This window comes from Caretta caretta, chromosome 8 (assembly GCF_965140235.1).
Source record: "Caretta caretta isolate rCarCar2 chromosome 8, rCarCar1.hap1, whole genome shotgun sequence".
In the NCBI taxonomy this organism is placed as follows: Eukaryota; Metazoa; Chordata; order Testudines; family Cheloniidae; genus Caretta; species Caretta caretta.
The window spans coordinates 76244002-76264385 of record NC_134213.1 but is presented as its reverse complement, the minus strand read 5'-3'; the positions used below and the strand labels follow the sequence as shown (position 1 = coordinate 76264385).

Sequence of the window (20384 nt, the reverse complement as noted above, 5' to 3'; positions counted from 1 at the left end):
TATTTAAGTTCAAGCTTACTAAATGTAACCAGTAAGTGTACATAACAAAATGTAAAAGTTGAAATAATTTTCTATCATTGCTACTAGTTAATAATTAACTGTTTAAAATTAGCATAATACTCACTATAGACAATTTTAATATTTAACCAAGGCATCGGCACTTCTATTAGTAACCTTGTAATAGCTAGTTCGAACATTACAGTTTTTCCAGAACCAGTCGGAGCACAAATCACAAAGTTCCTATCTGTGTAAAGAATCTAGGAAAGAATTAGAAAGCAGTAAATATAATGAAGCTATTCAAATGTATCTATTCATACATTCTGACAGAACTGTGAAGGAAAAAAATTACACAGGAAGGATTATTAAACTGATATATGTACCAGTGAATGACTGCTGGTATGACACACCATGGTTTTTCTAAAGATTAGATAGATACTTTGTATTAGAGGAGAACTTTAACTTTAAATAATGGCAAAAGAATGTCTTTTTCTATTTCTTGCTGCCATTGAAATATTTATTAAAGAGATACCATATAACTATGATGTAGTGAAGTACTAGTCACAAACACAGAAATGCCAGTCTCTAGACTCAAATTACTGCTGTACAAATAGACCACTGTCAGCGTTCAACTATTAGCAAAGAGAGGCTCATTATAAGGTTGTATTAATTTTGCTGTTATAAAAATTTCAAAGACATTCCTGTAGTCTTTTTATCATTTCTGTATCTATTAATGCCTATACTGGTAAAAAGACCACATTAACAGAATTCTGAGTTTTAAACAACTTGTTGGAGACAAATATGATAAAAAGAAAGTAAGTGAACATAGTTCCCTATTTAGGCACATATTAATTTAAAATATTAAAAGAAAGTTTCTCAGCAGACTCATTAAGTTTACTTGAATCAAGGAAAACAGTTACCTTTTTGCTGCTGAAAATTAGTGTTGGAAAACTTGCTTGCTATTTTTATACTAGGGAGTTGCACACTTTGTTGCTTCCGTAGAACAAGCTCATTACATTCACCAGGAACTCCTGTAACCCTACATCCTCCCACACAAGCTACCTGCATGCCATCCTCCCATCCCCCTCTATTTTAGTGACTCGCTGAACCTCCCCATCCCCTCCTTCTTGCCGTGGCCTCTGTGTGCCCCCAATTCTCTTCCCTACCAGAGATGCCTGCGCCCATCTCTCACTATGAGCGCTGTGTGCACCCTCAGTCCCCCATTACTTATTCCCCCACATTCTCCTCCCACCAGGGATTCTGTGTGCCCCCCATTTCTCCTACCCCAACGGCTCTTTGTGCACCCCCCATTCCAGGGTCCCTCATTTTACTCCACCCTCCATGCCTGGGATTCTGCATGTATCACCATTCCATGCCTCCCCATTTCCCCTTCCCCTCCAATATTCTTATTCTCCTTTTCTTTCTCTTTCAGGGTGTCAGCATTTTAAAGTTGTATTAGGAGGATGGGCAGAACTAAAATGAATAGGTCTTTGATCTATAGACAATTAGAGAGATAGTAGAAGGTGCTAGCTAATCAAAAATCACTAATCGGATGCCAGGAGCATTGTGTGTCCCCCATTTTCCGCTTCTAGTTTTCTGACAGTCACCAAAATTAAGAGGGTTCTGCCCATGGATGCCTATGATATGCCCTGAAAATTTAGAATTGATTAGATAAAATGTTCAGGAGTTATCAAATTACATCCAAATCAGAAAAATGTCATCAAGATGAATCAGGCCTTACAAGCTCGGCCAGTTGATAAAAAATAAGTAACTATATTCTGTAGTTCAACATAATATTTCTATAATATACAGCTAATTGCAGTGACTATTATTATGATATATGAGGCTAAATGAACTGTATTATTTTGTAATTAAATCATTTCATGATTAAAAGTACTAAGCCAAATTCATGAACTACTTAAAATCATAAAGAGAGAGGGTTATTCACCTTGAGCAGTAACTGAGGTTCTTGGAGATGTGTGACCCTGTGAGTGTTCCACTTCAGGTGTCAGTGTGTCCCAGCGCTGTTGACTGGAGATTTTCGGTAGCAGTGTTTGGTCCGAATGTGCATTGCAGAAGCTGTCTTGCGGCTACTGGAGTCTCGTCCAGCATGTGCACAGCCCAATCCCTTCAGTTCCTTCTCTACCACAGAGTCCTTGTATAGGACTCCAAAGTACAGGGGAGGAGGATGGGTAGTGGAGCACCCACAGGGGGACACATCTCGAAGTACCTCCGTTACTGCACAAGTTGAGTAACCTTCTCTTCTTCTTCAAGTGCTGTCCCTGTGAGTGTTCCACTTCAGGTGTTTGTAGAGCAGTGACTCCTATGGTTGGTGGGACTTTGGAGTTACATGCATATTAGAGGAAAGGACCATTAGGCCTAGTATGACATCAGCTCGGGAGTCTTGTGTAATTGCGTAGTGTTTAAAGAGTGTATGTTCTGAGGCCCATGTAGCAGCTTTGCAGATATCTGCGATTGGTACGTTGTTCAGGAAAGCTATGGATGCTGTCATGGAGCGAGTAGAATGGGATCTGATCTCCTTTGGTGGCTCCCTTATTTGTTTGATAGCATAAGTAAATGCAGCTTGAGATCCACTTAGATAGTCTTTGCACAGATATAGCTGAGCCCTCAGATCATTCTGTTGTCGAGATGAAGAGCCTCACAGATTTGAGGAAAGACTTTGTTCTATCCAGGTAAAATGCTATTGCTCGAATATCTAGAGCAGGGTTGGGCAAACTTTTTGGCCCGAGAGCCACATCGGGGAATAGAAATTTTATGGTGGGCCATGAATGCTCAAAAAATTGGGGTTGGGGTGCAGGCTCTGGGGTGGGGCTGGAGATGAGAGGTTTGGGCTGTAGGAGGGTGCTCTAGGCAGGGACCAAGGGGTTTGGAGGGCAGGAGGAGGATCAGGGCTGGGGCAGGGGTGCGGGAAGGGATGCAGGTTCCATCTGGGGGTGTGGGCTCTGGGGTGGAGCTGGAGATGAGAGGTTTGGGGTGCAGCGGGTGCTCCAGGCTGGGATCGAGGGGTTTGGAGAGTGGGAGGGGGATCAGGGCTGGGGCAGAGGGTTGGGGCCTGCGGAGAGGCTCAGAGGGTGCAGGCTCTGAGTGGTACTTACCTTGAGTTGCTCCCAGAAGCAGTGGCATGTCCCTTCTCTGGCTCCTATTTGGAGAAGCAGCAATGCAGCTCTGCACGCTGCCCCATCCGCAGGCACCGCCCCTGCAGCTCCCATTGGAAGGCGTACGAACCAGAGCAGGGCCTACTGCGACTTCCAGGAGCCGCATGGTGCGGCCCCCGAGCCAGCGCCCCGGCCGGAGCAGGGCCAAGCCGCATGGTGCGGCTCCCGAGCCAGAGCAGGGAAGAACCACGTCCAGCCCCCAACCAAGCACCCTGCCTAGAGCGCGGCTGAGCCACGTGGTGCAGGTTGTGGGCCGGATCCGCCGCGGGCCATAGTTTGCCTATCCCTGGTCTAGAGTGTGTAACATGGCCTCCTACATGCTTCCGTGTGTTCTGGGATAGAATGTGGGGAGATTAATAGATTGGTTGATATGGAAGGATGATGCTATTTTGGGGAGGAATTTGGGTGAGGTCGCAACGTGATGTTGTCTTTAAAGAAGACAGCATATGGTGGATTGGCCACTAGTACACCTAACTCACTTACCCATCTTGCGGAGGTGATAGCCTCAAAGAATTCCACCTTCATTGACAAATACTGCAAGGAACAAGTGGCCAGCGGTTCAAAGGGTGGTCTAGTTAGGCCTTTGAGAACTAGGTTTGGATCCCAAGTGGGCATGGGTTGGCATTCTTCTAAGTAGAGATTCTGTATGCCAGTGAGAAACTCCTTGGTGGTCGGGTGAGCAAATACCAAGAATCCAATTGATTTCATGATGGGAAGTGGTGATCGCTGCGAGATGTACTTTAGAGCTTGTAGACAGTCTGGAGTTCTTTAGCTCTAAGAGAGATTCTAGTACTAGTGATAGTGGTGTAGTGGTGGAAGTGAATTGTTTGTTCTGACTCCATATGGAAAATATTTTCCATTTTTGTAGGTAAGTATTCCGTGTGGATGTATGTCTGCTGTTCAATACCATGTGTTGGACTTGCTCCGAACAATATAATTCGTGTTGCTGGAACCATTAAGGAGCGATGCTTTCAGATGGAGATTCTCGGTTTGGATGATTTCACCGTTGGCATGTGAGAGGAGATCAGATCTCAACAGGAGAGTTCATGTAGCACAAACTGTCATGCGCATCAGAGAAGGATACCAGGACTGTCTGGGCCACATCGGGGCTATCAGTAGGATTTTGGTATTGTCGTTCTGAATATTGTGTAGGACTCTGGGAATTAGTGGAATTGGTGGGAATGTATATAGGAGCACTGTGTTCCATTTGAGGAAGGCATCCTCTAAGGATCAAGGGCCTAATCCCGCTCTCAAACAGAACAGCGAACATTTGTGATTTGGTGATGTTGCAAATAGGTTGATGGTGGAAAAACCCCATCATTGGAATATATGTTGCAGGACTTTGGGATTTATTTCCAATTTGTGCTCTTGGGAGAACTGTCTGCTTAGAGTGTCTGCTGTGCTATTTTGACATCTGGGAAGGTAGGAGGCTGAGATGTCACTGTGGTGATGAATGCACCAGTTGCATAGTTTTATGGCTTCAGTACAGAGGGAATGGAATTGCACTCTCCCTTTGTCGACTGATGTAGAACATACATGCAATATTGCATGTATCATCCGTACTGTCATCTTCTTTATGAGCTGAAGGAAATGGAGGCTGCTGTTCCGTACTGCTCTCAGTTCTAGTAAGTTGATATGGAGATGTATCTCCACTGCTGACCATCTGCCTTTGATTGTAGGACGATCCAGGTGTGCACCCCAAGCTATCAGTGAGATGTCTGTTGTGATAATTATTGAGGAAGGTTCTTGATAAAAGGGGATCCCTGAGCAGAGATTCTCCTGCTTTGTCCACCACTGAGGGGATTCTAGGACTCTGGGAGGTAGTGTTAAGGTCTTGTTCAGGCTGTGTTTGATGGGTTTGTATATTGAACTCAGACAGCCTTGGAGACAGCACATGTGTAGTCTGGCATGCTTTACCACGAATGTGGTGGCTGCCATATTTCCTAGCAGCTGTGGACAGCTTCTTGATGTGATTCGTGGAGCAGTCTAAACTATCTCTATGAGATTTTTTTTATCTACAGAAATCTGTTCTGTAGTAGAGACGCTCTAGTTTGAGCTGAATCAAGGTGTTCTCCAATTAAGTCTAGCTGTTGCATGCACATCAATGTCGATTTTTGTATGTTTAATTGCAGCCCTAGTGTTTGGAAGAGGGCAGTAGTCCATTGGGTGATTTCTGTCAGCGCTATCGGAGTGGGGCCTTATAGGAGGCAGTTGTCTAGAAAAAGGAAAAACATGATCCCTTGCTTATGCAGGTGCACAGCGATGACCACAAGGGGTTTGGAGCAGTGGACAGGATGAATGGGAGCACGCTGTATTAGTAGTGCTCATGTCCTACTGTAAAGCAGACGAATTGTCTGTGTGCTGAGTGTACGGTAATGGGGAAATGTGTCTTGTAGGTTGAGGGATGAAAACCAGTCCCCCTGCTCCAGCGCTGGAATTATTGTGCCTAATGTGACCATCTTGAATTTCTGGGAACAGATTAACTTGCAGTTTTTTTCCTTTTGGGTCAAAAAATACTGGGAATAGAAGCCCTTCCCTTGTATTGCATAGGTCCTGGTTCCACAGCACCTAGTTGCAGTAGAGGATTTACTTCCTGCCTTAAGAGGTGCTCATGAGAAGGGTCCCTGAAGAGGGACAGGAAAGAGGTTGGGTAGGTAGGCAAGAAATAAAGGGGATGGCAGAGCCCAATTTTATGATCTCTAGGACCCAACGGTCCTTTGTGGTGGACTTCCATAATTGCTAAAAAGATCTCAGCCAATGGCCAAATGGGCAAAGTGGCGCTGTCTTGAGGTCATTCAGACCCTTGACCAACAATTCAAAACTGCTGTTTATAAGGCGGTGGTTGTGACACCACTGGTTAGGGTTGTGATGGTTGACGTTTTTGTGGTCTGTTTCTCTATCTGTTGGTTTCATAAGGTCTGGGATTCTGACAATTAAATGGTGTGTCCCTAAAATGGTGATAAGGTTGGTAACTTTTAGCAAGGTTGCTTTCTTTTAGCAAGCGGTATATAAAAGCCCAGCCTACAGAGTACTGCACATGAGTCTTTCATGAAGTGTAGCACCTCATCAATCTTAGAGGAGAATAGTTTTTCTTTGCCAAAGTAGAGGTCTTCCACCTTGAGCTGCAGTTCTTCTGGGATGCCAGAAGACAGGAGCCAAGGGGCTCTGCACATTACAATTGCTGTGGCTGTGGTACACACTGTCGTATCAGCAATGTCCAGGGAAGCCTGTAAGGCAGTCATGGACACCAATTATCCTTCAGTTAGTAGGGTCTTGAATTGTGTTTGTTTGTCCTTGGGAGGATCATTTGTGAACTCGAACAGCTTCCCATAGTTGTTGTGGTCATACTTTGCCAGGAGGGCGCTGTGGTTAGTGACTGTAAATTGCAAAGTGGACAATGTGTAGACCTTCCTTCCTAAGGGGTCTAGTCTTTTATGGTCCTTATTGAGAGGTGAGAATTTAGAGTGAGGCTGTTTGGATCAATGGTTTGCTGTGTCAACTACCAGTGAGTTTGGCGCAAATGGGAAAAGAGGAAGTCCATTCCTTTGGCTGGCACATATTTTCAATTGGCCCTTTTACATTCAGGCAGGATGGTGGCTGGCATCTGCCACACCGTTTCGGCAGGTTCCAGAATGGCATCATTTACTGGAAGTGCAATTTTTGACGACGAGGTTTGCAAAATGTCAAGCAATTTATACTGATTTTCTTAGACTTCTTCCAATGGGTATGTCCTGGCTCAGCGCAATTCTCTTAAACAGTTCTTGAAACTGTTTAAAATCATCCACCATCGTAGGTGGAGGTGGCATAACAGCCTCATCAGGAAATGAAGTGCTGTGAGTTGGCGATACATTTTCTTTACCTGTTTCTTCCTCGAGTTCCTCTGCTATATCCTCTGGGGCAATGGATGTTGCAATCACTGGGGATAGTGGAGGAGATCTAAGTTCGCCTTTGGGTGGCAGTGAGGTTCTGGCATAGTGGGTTCTATATGCTGCCCACTGATCCCATGGCAGCCACTGCATGGGGAACACATCCAGGGTTGTCCATACCATGGGTGAGTGGGCTGTTGAGGGTCAAAAGCCACCGTAAGTGTTCCTCCAATTGGTCTGCGGTGAGTAGGAGAGGAGTGCTGTGGTGAGAAGACCCCTTTCTCCTGATCTCATCTACCCTGTCACTTGGTGCCGACGGTGCTATAGGAGATGCGGCCTGTGTAGTGATGCTTCATGGGGGAGATCTGTCGGGGCCGAGAAGAACTGGTGATAGGGGTACCAAAGATATCGAGATATCCCTCTGTGTGAGGAATTGCTTTGGTGCTGATGGAGCAGTGTTCCCTCTAATTTTTCCCACACATGTGCAGAATGAATTTTGTTATGTGCACCAATATGGAGGTGATGTGTGACACACCACTTCCATATTGGTGCACATAACAAAATTCATGTGGTGGGGGTGGGGCCGAGGGGTTCAGAGTGTGGGAAGGGGCTCAGGGCTGGGGAAGAGGGTTAGGGTGCAGGGCTGTGTGGGCTCTGGGGTGGGACTGGGGATGAGGGGTTTGGGGTGCAGGCTGCCCTGGGGCTACAGCAGGGAGAGAGGACTCCCTCCAGCTCTCTCTCCCCACAGGAGCACTTGGGCTGGTGGGGGGGAAGGCACCTCTCCCCACCGCAGCAGTTCCGGGGCTGGGCTACAGAATAGGTGCCCCTCCCCCAACTGCGGCAGGCCCAGGTTGTGTTCGGGCTGGGGGAAGGGCTCCTGTCCCCCGGCTGTGGCAGCTCTGGGGCTGGAGGAAGGACACCCCTCCCCTGGCCATGGCAGGTCCCGGGCGGGCGAGTTCTCTGAGCGCCTACGCGGCGCTTAATAGGCTGCTGTGCAGCCGTGCGGCTTACAGGAAACTTAGCGATGGTGGTGGTGCTGAGGGTTCCAAAGATGTGACTTTTGTAGGAGCTGAATAGTGTGCAAGCGCCTTGTGGCTCACCTTTGTCGGTACCGGTGGTCCCTTTGTGGTTATATCAGCTGGTGCTGCCAGAAGTGGTGGTGCCAATGAAGTTGGTGGTCCAGAGTTCATTGTCAGTGCCGGAAGTGGCAGCATGATCGGTACTGGTGCCGATTTCCGTGCTGACATAGTTGGTGCCATGGAGGAGGTGCTGACTCGAGAGGTGATTGACTCAAGCTGGTGATCGGCACCAACGGTAACAATCTCGCAGAGGACCATTCCTTTTTATGTGGTTCCCTCTGCAGAGAGGTTGACACTCGCTACCTCTTTTCTTTAAAGGATCGAGCCATGGTCTGTCAGTTCTGACCTGGTCAGAAAGCCTTTAGAGCAGGGCTTTTGGTGGCCCATTTCTGGGCTTGGTAGTCATGATTTCTCCATTAAGATCATCTTGAGGCAAAGGTCCCAGTTGCTCTCATCTTCAGGTTGTTGCAGCAAACGCACTTTTGGGATATGTGCAATTCACCAAGACATCTCACACACAGCGAGCGTCTGTTCAACCTCAACATTGCTTCGCTGCAGGAGCCGCATCTTTTAAAGCCTGGGGGAATGAGGCATGCTTCAGAAATTGCTCTGAAAAGGAGCAAGGAAAGAGGAAAACAAAATTTTTTTGAACTAACTATTATGAACTATAAACTAACTTATCTAAGGTATCTAACTAGTTTCTCTTTTTTCTATCTACAGGGGAAGAAGTTGACACGCTGCCCCAAGTCTTCAGCTGAGGACGGTTGAGAAGGAACTGAAGGGGTTGGGCTGTGCACATGTTAGACAAGACTCCAATGGCGCCGCGAGACAGCTTCTGTGCACACACATCCTGACCGAACACTGCGACCAAAAATCTCCAGTCAACAGCACCAGGATGCACCGACACCTTAAGTGGAGCACCCAGAGACAGCACTCAAAGAAGAACTAATGGTTTTTATGCAATCTTCCACTGATTTCAATTTGATGGGAGTACTGTATGCAGAATAATGGCAGAGCATGGCCACAAGCAAGGTTGATTTTCATGAAAGTTATAAGAAAAAAAGTGTGTAATATATCTTGTAGGTACTCATTAGACTCAGTATTAATTAACAAGGGTTTCTTACTGAGCAACAGGCCATCTAACTGGTATGGATAAAATAGACATGCACTTCAACAGGAGGAAAAAAACAGGGGAAAGAGATTGCAAATGTAAAAAGAATAACAATCCCCATGATTTTAAAGGTTCACATGCAGCGAGTTTAAATGTAAGATTAGTGTCTGCAGAGGCAAAACAATCTTATCAGCTGCTCTGAAGAAAATTTTAACTAATGGATATGAGTTCTGCATGGCTATCCCTTAAGACTCCAATCCATCTTACAGCATATGCTTAAAATGCTCACTGAATTGGGACCTAAATCTCCAATGCAAACCCCTCTGCTCATTTTAACCACAAGACTGCAAAACCTGTTATAGAGTCTTCCTCTGCTGGAAAGCCCTGGCTGGGATGATTTAGTTGGGGATTGGTCCAGCTTTGAGCAGGGGGTTGGACTAGATGACCTCCTGAGGTCCCTTCCAACCCTTATATTCCATGAGTTGTTTCAATTTAGGGTCTTGAGGTTTGGAGAATAAAAGCAAGGAAAAATTGGAAAATCCTCAAGACTCCCTAAATGATGAAGAACCCTAGATGTTGGATAAGAAAGTATATTCTAAATGGCGGTCTTCCCTGAGACATAACTGTGTTATCGACTTCCCAAATTTTAATTTCAAAATTTGATATTTGTTCTGGGAAAAAACATTCTTATGAGTCCACATGTGAAACTACTCTGGAAATCACAATTTACAAGAATATTATACTCAAAATGGATAAAGAAATTTAATCCTGGACCTTTTTCTAGATGAGCTGCATTACTATTCTGCTTACCTGCTCCTGAAATGTGTGCTGCTGCAATACTCTGTACCTCACTAACAATTTATCTAGTAACACTTGTAAATAACAAAATGGTACTTCAATTTAACATTTAATATATTAAATACTATCTGCAGACATAATTAAGAAATATTCTTTACTTACATCATCCAAAGCCTTGGACTGTATGTAGTTAAAATATGGGAATTCCTTGAAAATATTTCTAAACTGAGCAGCTTAAGATCATATTCAAACCATTCAGTTAAGAACGTAAAACATATCTTTCTTTTCTTTTAACTGAAAATAATAGCTGCTTTATTAAAACCTAAATAAAGAATTTCCACTGTTACAAACATGTCAAGCAGTTTCCAAAATGTAACTCAAATGATTTGATGGTTTCAGTTCAATTCTTTGTGGACAGGAGTCCACTTTACAAAACCCCCACATCAGTAACTTTTAGGAATGTATTGGCAGAGACTAAGAACTAAAAGGAAAACAGAATAATCCTTAGAGGTGGTCCCTTTGAAGAAAGACAAACTCTCTTTTACTCCACAAAACATGGATAGCAGGGTGAAGTAGAGTATTCACTGCCTGTCCATGCCTGCTCTGGGAAGAGAGAGAGAGAGAACGAACACATTTCAGATTCAAAAGCATTAAACTGATTAACGTTTTTTAAAAACAAGGTTTCAAAACCTCTACCTCACATTTATTTTTTTAAAATACATAACATAAATGAATGTCATGCTGTTTTCTTTATTCTGTATATGTAGCTTTATGCTTCTTTACTTTTCTCCACAAAACACAAATGCACACACACACACACACACACACACAAAAGAGGGGAGGTTGCCCAGAAAAGCCAAAAGGGGGCAAAAGTGCAAGAACGCATAGGTACTGTCCAATTAAAAAATACATATGTGGGGTTCAAATACAGTCTCTTAAAACTAACAGAAATTTTAAATACTTTTGCTCAGCTCTGATTAGTATATACAGTTCTGTTATTGTTACTGTATATTTTCAAACAAAAACAACAGGTTTAGTTGTTTCAATATTGTTTTTATTGAGAACTAGTTGAAGGAAAACACCAAACAAGAAAAGGAAACATCAATCAATATGTAAGAGTAATCAAAGACCAAGTAAAGAAGAGTATGTAATGCTGATTGAGTGTTTAGGAAAATAAGGGCCAAGAATTTAAAAAATGGATACCTAAGGTTATGTAACAACCTGCCTGTAAAAGAGCTCAGCATCCAGGAGCTTTCACTTATATCATTAGATCCACTGACACCTCAGTGCTTTTGAAGTCTGGTCACTTAGTTGCCTAAATATGGATTTGAGAAGCCTAATTTTAGGCACCCATTTTTGAAAATGTTTAGCCTAGGAGTGTGTCAGAGGATTAGAAAACAAATATTAAAGAACCAAAAATGGCAAAAGTGAAACACATCTGTATGCTAATTTGCTTCAGCTTTATTTGAAGTTTTATATTTGAATTAGATAAGTACCTGTATTTTATATTGATATTTTAAATGTATCACTTTTATAAACAAGTATGAGTACATGATCTAAGAATAAATTACTCAGGCAATGAATGATTAATTATCATCCCATTGTCCTATTTTCACTATGTTTTAGAGGTACCAAGCATAAAGAATATTTTACCCTTTGATTCCCAGATTTTGTTGGGAATCAAAAGTAATACCGTAAAATACATTTAAAACATAAAACTTGTAAGCCAGTAACAGTAAGTAAAAGGATACGGATTTCTGTAACAGCCCTCAAAAACCCCAAATCTTTTTCTACAGTTCCTAAAGAAACAAAACCAAATTTATAAAAACTGACACTGTTTCTACCAATAACCTTTAAAAATTATTTTCCTAAATCTTGTATATACATCCTTTGGAGAGTTGCAGGCTTGTAATTGGGCACAGGATGATAAGGGAGGATTTGACAGCTGGGTGGGAAGTCATGGGCTTGTCACTAGGAGGGATCTGTACAGGTTTCCACAGCTTGTGGGTAATGGGAAGGTCACAAACCTGTCATGGAGGGTTTAGCAGTAGTTGTCAGTCACTTGTTACTGTAAGGGGTACTTGAATATGCATTCCCCTTAACATCCTTTATTGATTATAGCTCATTTTGTGTCTTTGCTTAGTGAATTTATCATTCCTATCACATTATATTGAACTCTGTTATTTCTTTTGTACAGTTTTATGTGATTTCCTTTTAATTTACAAGCCTTTAAAAATTTCCCTGATGCAACCACAATGGGTCATTTATTTATTTTCCTAGGTTTCCTTTACATAAGGATTTAACATTTTACTATGTCTTGAGTATTATGCCCTTCTGAAGCTTTCAACTATTCTGTATCTTTTTTCCACAAGTGTCCCTGTTCATGGGCCCTTATGCACCAACCCAATCCTTTATTCTTCCATGAATAACGCTCCGTAATTTCAATGGGGGTTACGTACATAGAAAGGCTACAGGATTAAGACCACATTGTCTTTAAGTTATACTTTCCTTCATAGCACCAAGGTGTAGAAAGGGCTTATGAGCCACACAAATTACTACAAAACAGAGCCGTACATTAAAATGTATTATGCCATCCTATCATGTGAACATGCATTTGTATCAGTACTAAGATTAAAAATGTAGGTACTATACAAAAGGAAGAGCCTGTAATAAGGGACCACAAAATACAGAAGCATCCGGTGAAATTTTTGAAGTCTCTTGCAGTCAGGAAAGGAGTCTACATCCATCTGCTATTTTCAAAAGACTTATACAATAAGTACATACAATAACTGAAACATTTATATTTTGCCCCAGTGAAGTGTGAATTTTGCAAGTCAATGTTTCTACAAATAGCATTAGATTTAACACCGATGTATTATATTATGTTGTTTTTCCATTACAGTAGAATCAGTATTTCTGATTCAAACTGACTCTTCACATATTTCTTCTTAGCCCTTTTTTGAAGTTGGCAAACCACACAAAAATAAATATTAGAACATAGAAACCCCTAATAATGTCAGATAGCCATGCATGGTTAGGCTTGTAATGAAGACAGACCCTAAAGTTTTGTCTTTACTTCAAGGTCCTGCATAGCTTAGTTTTTACCTGCTTGTCTACTGTCTCCTACTGACCCAGCTACTAACATCACCTTTTGGTCTACCCTTTTCCTCACTTAGAATCATAGACTTTAAGGTCAGAAGGGACCATTATGATCATCTAGTCTGACCTCCGGCACAACGCAGGCCACAGAATCTCATCTAACCACTCCTGTAACAAACCCCTGACCTATGTCTGAGCTACTGAAGTCCTCAAATCGTGGATTAAAGACTTCAAGGTGCAGAGAATCCTCTAGCAAGTGACCCCTGTCCCACGCTGCAGAGAAAGGTGAAAATTCCCCAGGGCCTCTGCCAATCTGCCCTGGAGGAAAAATTCCTTCCTGACCCCAAATATGGTGATCAGCTAAACCCTGAGCATGTGGGCAAGACTCACCAGCCAGACACCCAGGAAAGAATTCTCTGTAGTAACTCAGATCCAACCAAATTCTAACCAAATTAGATAGCCAATATCCCCATTATTTCCTTCAACTATTCTTACCTGTCCATCTTCTTCCATGAAGTCCCCTTTACCTATAACTCCCATTCATACTTCCAACATCTTCTCCAAGTACCTCTTTAAATCCTACTTTTCAAGAAAGGCTTATGATTCTCTATTAACTATCTATTAGGGCTGTCGATTAATCACAGTTAACTCACACAATTAACTCAAAAAAAGTAATCACAATTAAAAAAATTATTCGCAATTAATCATAGTTTTAATCACACTGTTAAACAATAGACTACCAATTGAAATTTATTAAATATTTTTGGATGTTTTTCTACATTTTCAAATATATTAATTTCAATTACAACACAATACAAAGTGTACACTGCTCACTTGGTATTATTTTTATCGCTTTTATAGTGCAAATATTTGTAAACAAAATCAATGGTATTTTTCAGTTCACCGCATACAAGTACTGTATTGCATTTTCACGACAAAGATTTCACCTTACAAATGTAGATTTTTGTTACATAACTTCACCCAAAAACAAAACAATGCAAAACTTTAGAGGAGGGGTTCTCAAACTTTTTTTGATGGGACACCCTTTGAAAATATTTCAGGCTGTGATGGCCCCCCCCATACCATGCCACCCTTACTTCTGCACTGCTGCTGTGGGTGGCACTGCCTTCAAAGCTGGGTGCCCAGCCAGCAGTCGCTGTTCTCTGGCCACCAAGCTCTGAAGGGCTCAGTCAGCCCTCTGCAGGGCTGACAGACGGATCCTCAGCTTATGTGGGGACTGACAGCTTGCAGCCCCCTGTAATAATCTCACGACCCCCTGAGGGGTCATGACCCCCCAGTTTGAGAATCCCTGCTTTAGAGCCTACAAGTCCACTTAGTCCTGCTTCTTGTTCAGCCAATCATTAAACAAACAACTTTGTTTACATTTACAGGAGATAATGCTGTCCACTTCTTATTTACAATGTTACTAGAAAGTGAGAAGAGGCATTTGCATGGGACTTTTGTAGATGGCATTGCAAGGTATTTACATGCCAGTTATGATAAACATTCGTATGCCCCTTCATGCTTCGGCCACCATTCCAGAGGACATGCTTCTATGCTGATGACGCTCGTTAAAAAAATAATGTGTTAATTACATTTATGACTGAATTCCTTGGGGGAGAACTATATGTCTCCGACTGTGTTTTACCCGCATTCTGCCATATATTTCATGTTATAGTAGTCTCGGATGATGACTCAGCACACTGTTCATTTTAAGAACACCTTCGCTGCAGATCTGACAAAACGTAAAGAAGGTACCAATGTGAGATTTCTAAAGAGAGCTTCCGCACTCGACCCAAGGTTTAAGAATCTGAAGTGCCTTCCAAAATCTGAGATGGATGAGGTGTGGAGCATGCTTTCAGAAGTCTTAAAAGAGCAACACCCTGATGCAGAAACTACAGAACCCAAATCACCGAAAAAGAAAATCAACCTTCTGCTGGTGGCATCTGACTCAGATGATGAAAATGAACACGCATCAGTCCGCATTGCTCAGGACTGTTATTGAGCAGAACCTGTCATCAGCATGGATGTATGTCCTCTGGATTGGTGGTTGAAGCATGAAGGGACATATGAATCTTTAGCGCATCTGGCACACAAATATCTTGAGATGCCGGTTACAACAGTGCCATACAAATGCCTGTTCTCACTTTCAGGTGGACTTGTATTCAAAAATAAAACAATGTAAAACTTTAAAGCCTACATTTATTTTTTATACATAATTCTACATTTGTAAGTCCAACTTTCTCGATAAAGAGACTACACTACAGTATTTATATTAGGTGAATTGAAAAATACTATTTTGTTTTTTACAGTGTAAATATTTGTAATAAAAATAAAGTAAACATTGTGTACTTTGTATTCTGTGTTGTAATTGAAATCAATATATTTGAAAATGTAGAAAACCTCCACAAATATTTAAATGGTATTCCATTATTGTTTAACAGCGCAATTAATCGCGATTAATTTTTTTTTTAATCACTTGACAGACCTACTATCAATATAATTTTTAATTATGATTTGTATTCTACTAACAACCAGTGTGCCAGGCACTGTCCACACACAGAGAAAGACACAGTCCTTTCCCTGAAATCTAAATCTAAAACTGAAAGTATTTTAAAAAGATATTAGTTTATTGATTTTTAAAAAAAATCAACAAAAATTATAAAAATCTACAAGGCTCACATTTTATTATTTTATCAAAATACTTTGTCACACTACTTTCTCCTGCTTCCTTTTCACTGTTCTTTTTCTTTGTAAAGCCTGATCCACTGAGGTACTGAGTCATGTCCACAAGTTATTCAGCAGCCACCATTCAATTCCTGTTGATTTCAATGGAAGATTAAAGCGTTTACCACCTCAAAGAACCAGGCTTTAAGATTGCAAACTCTTTGGGACAAAGACATCAGGTGATTTTCAAAAGTGCTTAAGTGACTTAAGAACAAAAGTTTCACTGACTACACTAAGGAGCTTTTTAAAATCCCACCCCCTTGTCTTCATATATTTGCCTGTCAAGCACCTAGTATGCTATTGTCACAGTACAAATAAGAGTCCCTCATTATTATAAGCCCTTGTGACTTTTGTGGTTTAGGAGTACCTAGTTAATTCCTTCTTCCCGATTTGGTGGTCTACACATAACCTTCACCATCTGCTCATTACTTCATCTTACCCAAATATTTTTAACATTTATTGTACATATCCTGAATTCCTCTTCATCTAAGAGCGTGAATATACATTATTAATACAGATATCACATCAAGAGTGTAGTAAATATTTTTTCCGAAATATTACAAAGAATAATTATAATTACCTTCCACGCCAAAAGTCTTTGAAGCATCAGGAAATGACTGTACTTTAACTTCTTTTCCATCTTCAAGAAGTGGAAAAAACATCATTTACACCAAAATCTGAATATTGAGATATCTACATACTATGATTATTTTTCCATAACTTTTTTCATCTTTTATATTTTTTAATTGTATTACAATAAATGTCAACTTCCTTCGTCACAGAACTGTCTTTGTAATCTATATTTGCATATGTATAATTAGTTGTTTTAAATAAGCGTCAAAAGTCTTAATAAGAGATTTCATATATTTTATTACAATTGTCCTAATATTTTCAAAGAATACACTTTTTTGACAATACAAATAGTAGGAAACAAAATCTTTTCTTCTCATGAGCATGTCTAAGTTTGCTTGATCCAACTGAAATTTGTCTACCTAGAAAGTAGTCCTCTTTTCTAGCCAGATTTTTAAGAACTGAATCACAATGGACAGGCTATTAAACCCATCTATCCTGTCATGCAAAATAAATACTGGATTCTAATGCTAGATTGTGACTTACTGCACAGATGAAAGAATGAAATTTAAAGACCTGAGGACTGGGAATAGCTGGACATGAAAGAAGAATGGTTTATATGTATGACCTCTCCTCTTAGACAGCAATGAAGCTGCATGGAGGGCTGTTTTTCCTAGTCTTCCAATTGGCTTTCAATTTCATACAGCTATAAACAAGTTAGTGCTACATTCATCTAGGGGTGTTTTTGTTAGTCAGTAATTTCCTTAAAATAACAAAATCTACTCCATGCTTAACTTTCTTGTAGAAGGGTTGAGCTCAGGGCAAATTTAATTAAGGTATTAAAATATTGCCAGGAGGAAATATCTGTTTTTAATTACATGCAAGAGAATAATAGCATTAGTGCCTGGAGCTCTATTAAGTACTTTCATTTCAAGGATCAAAAACTCAGTCTTTGACAAATGTATCTAAAATAATAATATGATTCTGATAGTTGATGAATTATGATAATTGACTAGAAACACATACCTTTTTTTGAATGTTGAGCTGGTACTTTCATCATCACTATCTTTTTGAAAGTTAATTAATATTTTATTTTCTGAAATATTTCTACCAGGTTGTTGACAAGCCCTGATTTCATTTTTTATCTTTATTGTGGTCAGAACAGGGAAAAGAAGAAACCAATTCCAGACTTTCATGTTGCAAATGACTTATCTCCCTCTCCTAAACTTAAGTACTTCTTGCTTGTTATAGGTCATGTCAAAATGGACAGATACTGATGATTTACTATTTGGTTCTTCAACAGCCCTCTTAAAATGTGGTATAAACTTCTGACTCTGTCTCATCTATAAAAGCCAACACATTATTCCCTCTATAATATTCAGTCAGTGCATTAAATCTCTGCATAAAATAGGACCAAGTTCACATATATTGTCCGTATGGACAGTGCTATTTTCTTTTAGGTACCCTATTATATATACTGTCTTTCAATGCAGATGTATCAAAAACCGACATAAATTGGGCTACTTGCTACCCTCTGCTACATAAAACAGAGGGTAACAAAATGGAGTAGAAAACTCAAAACTACATGGCAAGTGGAAGACAGATTTCCCCTGGTCACCAAGACCTTTCAAGCCCCATACATAAGAATCTTGCAGCTCTGGAGGAATCAGACATTACCCTCTCACTGCAAAAAACTGAACACACATATGAAAGATGCCAGGCTACTGCAGGAGATCTGCAAACCGTAATTTAGTAATATGACTGGTGTGAGTCACAGGAGGGAACAAGTGTGCATGCACAGGGCTTCCACACAGACAGCCTTGGCTTTTACTAGATATCCCAAGGTATGTACAGATTCTGATCACACCAATGACTCAGGAGTACAGATCCACTTCTGTCAACCCGTTCCTTCTTGCAAAACAATTTGGAGGAAACGCCAGGATTGGGATCTTGTGGAGTTTCATATCCCCCAACTTACGCAGAGGCTAATTCAGCCTGTGATCTTCGCCAGTATTGCTTTTAAAGGACTTCTTTGTTGGTTGTTTCTTCTATTCCAATGCTTGCATAACAGCCAGAAGTAAACTAAGGGGTTTTGACACAATGGAGCAATCCTTAAATTGTTAGTAAGATTAAAGACTATGAACCCTCTCCCGTATTCCCTGCACACTAAAAATTCCCAATGAAGTCATTGAGATTTTGGGGTATATGTATAATTAATGAGTAAGAAGAGCAGAATTTGGCCCAGTATTGTCGCCATCCTATATTAATGTCAATGTCATATGTTTGTAAGTGAAAAATACAAAGGCCAGTTAAGCTTGTTAAACACAAACATTTGCAAATGTACGTAACTTTATTCAATGAGTAGTGCCACTGAGTTTAATAGGATTATTCATGTACAGAAGCATATGAAGAAACGGGCCTTAGCACCACAATTCAAAAAACAAAAACAAAAACAAAACAAAAAAAGAACCTATCAGTCACAGCAGCTGAGAATTGTACAAGTTTATTTTGTGATCGTATAACACCAGAATCTGAGGAGAAAATTTTCTCCTGGTAGAGACCCTGGACACTCATTCAAAATAATTACTCGTTGTAAATCTTTAGGTCAAATTCTAAGCTGTGCCTCCTTAGTGGGGCAATTGGGAAGGCATAACCAGAGGGGGTCCGTGGTGAGCAGAAGGGCAAAGGTGGCTTTATACCACCTCACCTTTGCATTTCTTGAACTCTGGGCTGATGTGTGGGCCATCATACTCTTACAGCTCCTTCCCATGGCACCTTACCACAATCCAAAGTAAACCGAGTCTGGTCATGCCCTGCTCTCCTCCAAACCACCACCTTCCACACCTCTATACCAGAGGCTGCGCATAACCACCATGAAACCCCTCAAGTAAAGGCTCTGAATGCTCAGCAGAGAGGACGTGCCTGGTTTTCACTTCCTTTGCACCACCAGAACAACAAAAAGAGCACGCTCATCCCTCAGAATCCAAACTATTATTTTTCTAAATTACATGTCTATAATACTTCACATGAGCACCAGTGTATTTCATATTAAAAATGAATATCAAACATTTTACCTAGACAGTTATTTTTTTCCCATTCCTTCTGTAACTCTTGAGTGGTTGGAATTCCAGTAACAGATGGAGCAGGTGCAAGATACCAATTTTTTGGCTCTTCATGTTCTAAATATCTGCTTGTAACAAAGGTACATGAGATAAAAGTATTCCTTAACCATTTCCCACCAACACACCAAATGTATGTTAACGTTATTAATTATAAGTACCATATTGATTGTTCCTTTCCCTATAAATAATCATTTTTTTAAAAAGTCATAGTAAATTTAAGACAAAACTTCTGTTAGTCCAGGTCTTAGAAGTACATACTGTATACAGTATAAACACAAGCACAAAGTAACATTGTTCAGTGTACTTTAACCAATATTTCAGAATATTATGTGTTCCCAGTTTGGGACTAACAACCTTCATTAGCATCACACCTTCTTTCTCTCTTTTTTTTTTTATTTACAGCTAGAGGGGAAGGGGAAATTCCAAAACGTTTCTCTGTTGCAACATGAGGTCAAGATATGGAAAAGGTTGAGAACCAGTAAAGTACATCATTCAACAAACTTACTTTTGATTTGCATCTGGTCTTTCAAAAAATAAATTATCCAATGCAAAGACAGTGGCTGTAGGTTTCAGCATTGCTCAAGATCAGACATGAATTCTCATTACACTGTAAAACACTGCACAAAGTTGTGTTGTATATATACATACATGCAAAGATCAGAGAAAGCTTTCTAACCAAATAAAATGTGTATGTGTGTCCCCGCTTTGGCGCCTACGTGTAGGGGCAGCCAGGGGGCTCCACATGCTGCCCCCACCCCAAGCACTGGCTCTGCAGCTCCCATTGGCCAGGGGCAGCGCCTGCAGACAAGGCAGTGAGTGCACAGAGACTCCTGACTCCA

General features: G+C 41.0%; 1 protein-coding gene across 1 annotated transcript in view; it reads right to left on the bottom strand.

The window, feature by feature from the left end:
• HFM1 (helicase for meiosis 1) overlaps window positions 1-20384 on the bottom strand; it is a 108101-nt gene extending 87717 nt beyond the window's left edge. Inside the window, 6 exon segments of the mRNA XM_048861119.2 lie at window positions 125-257; window positions 10190-10260; window positions 11779-11826; window positions 16434-16493; window positions 19498-19613; window positions 20051-20384. Coding sequence (XP_048717076.1) covers window positions 125-257; window positions 10190-10260; window positions 11779-11826; window positions 16434-16493; window positions 19498-19613; window positions 20051-20121 — 499 coding nt within the window. The 5' untranslated portion in view covers window positions 20122-20384.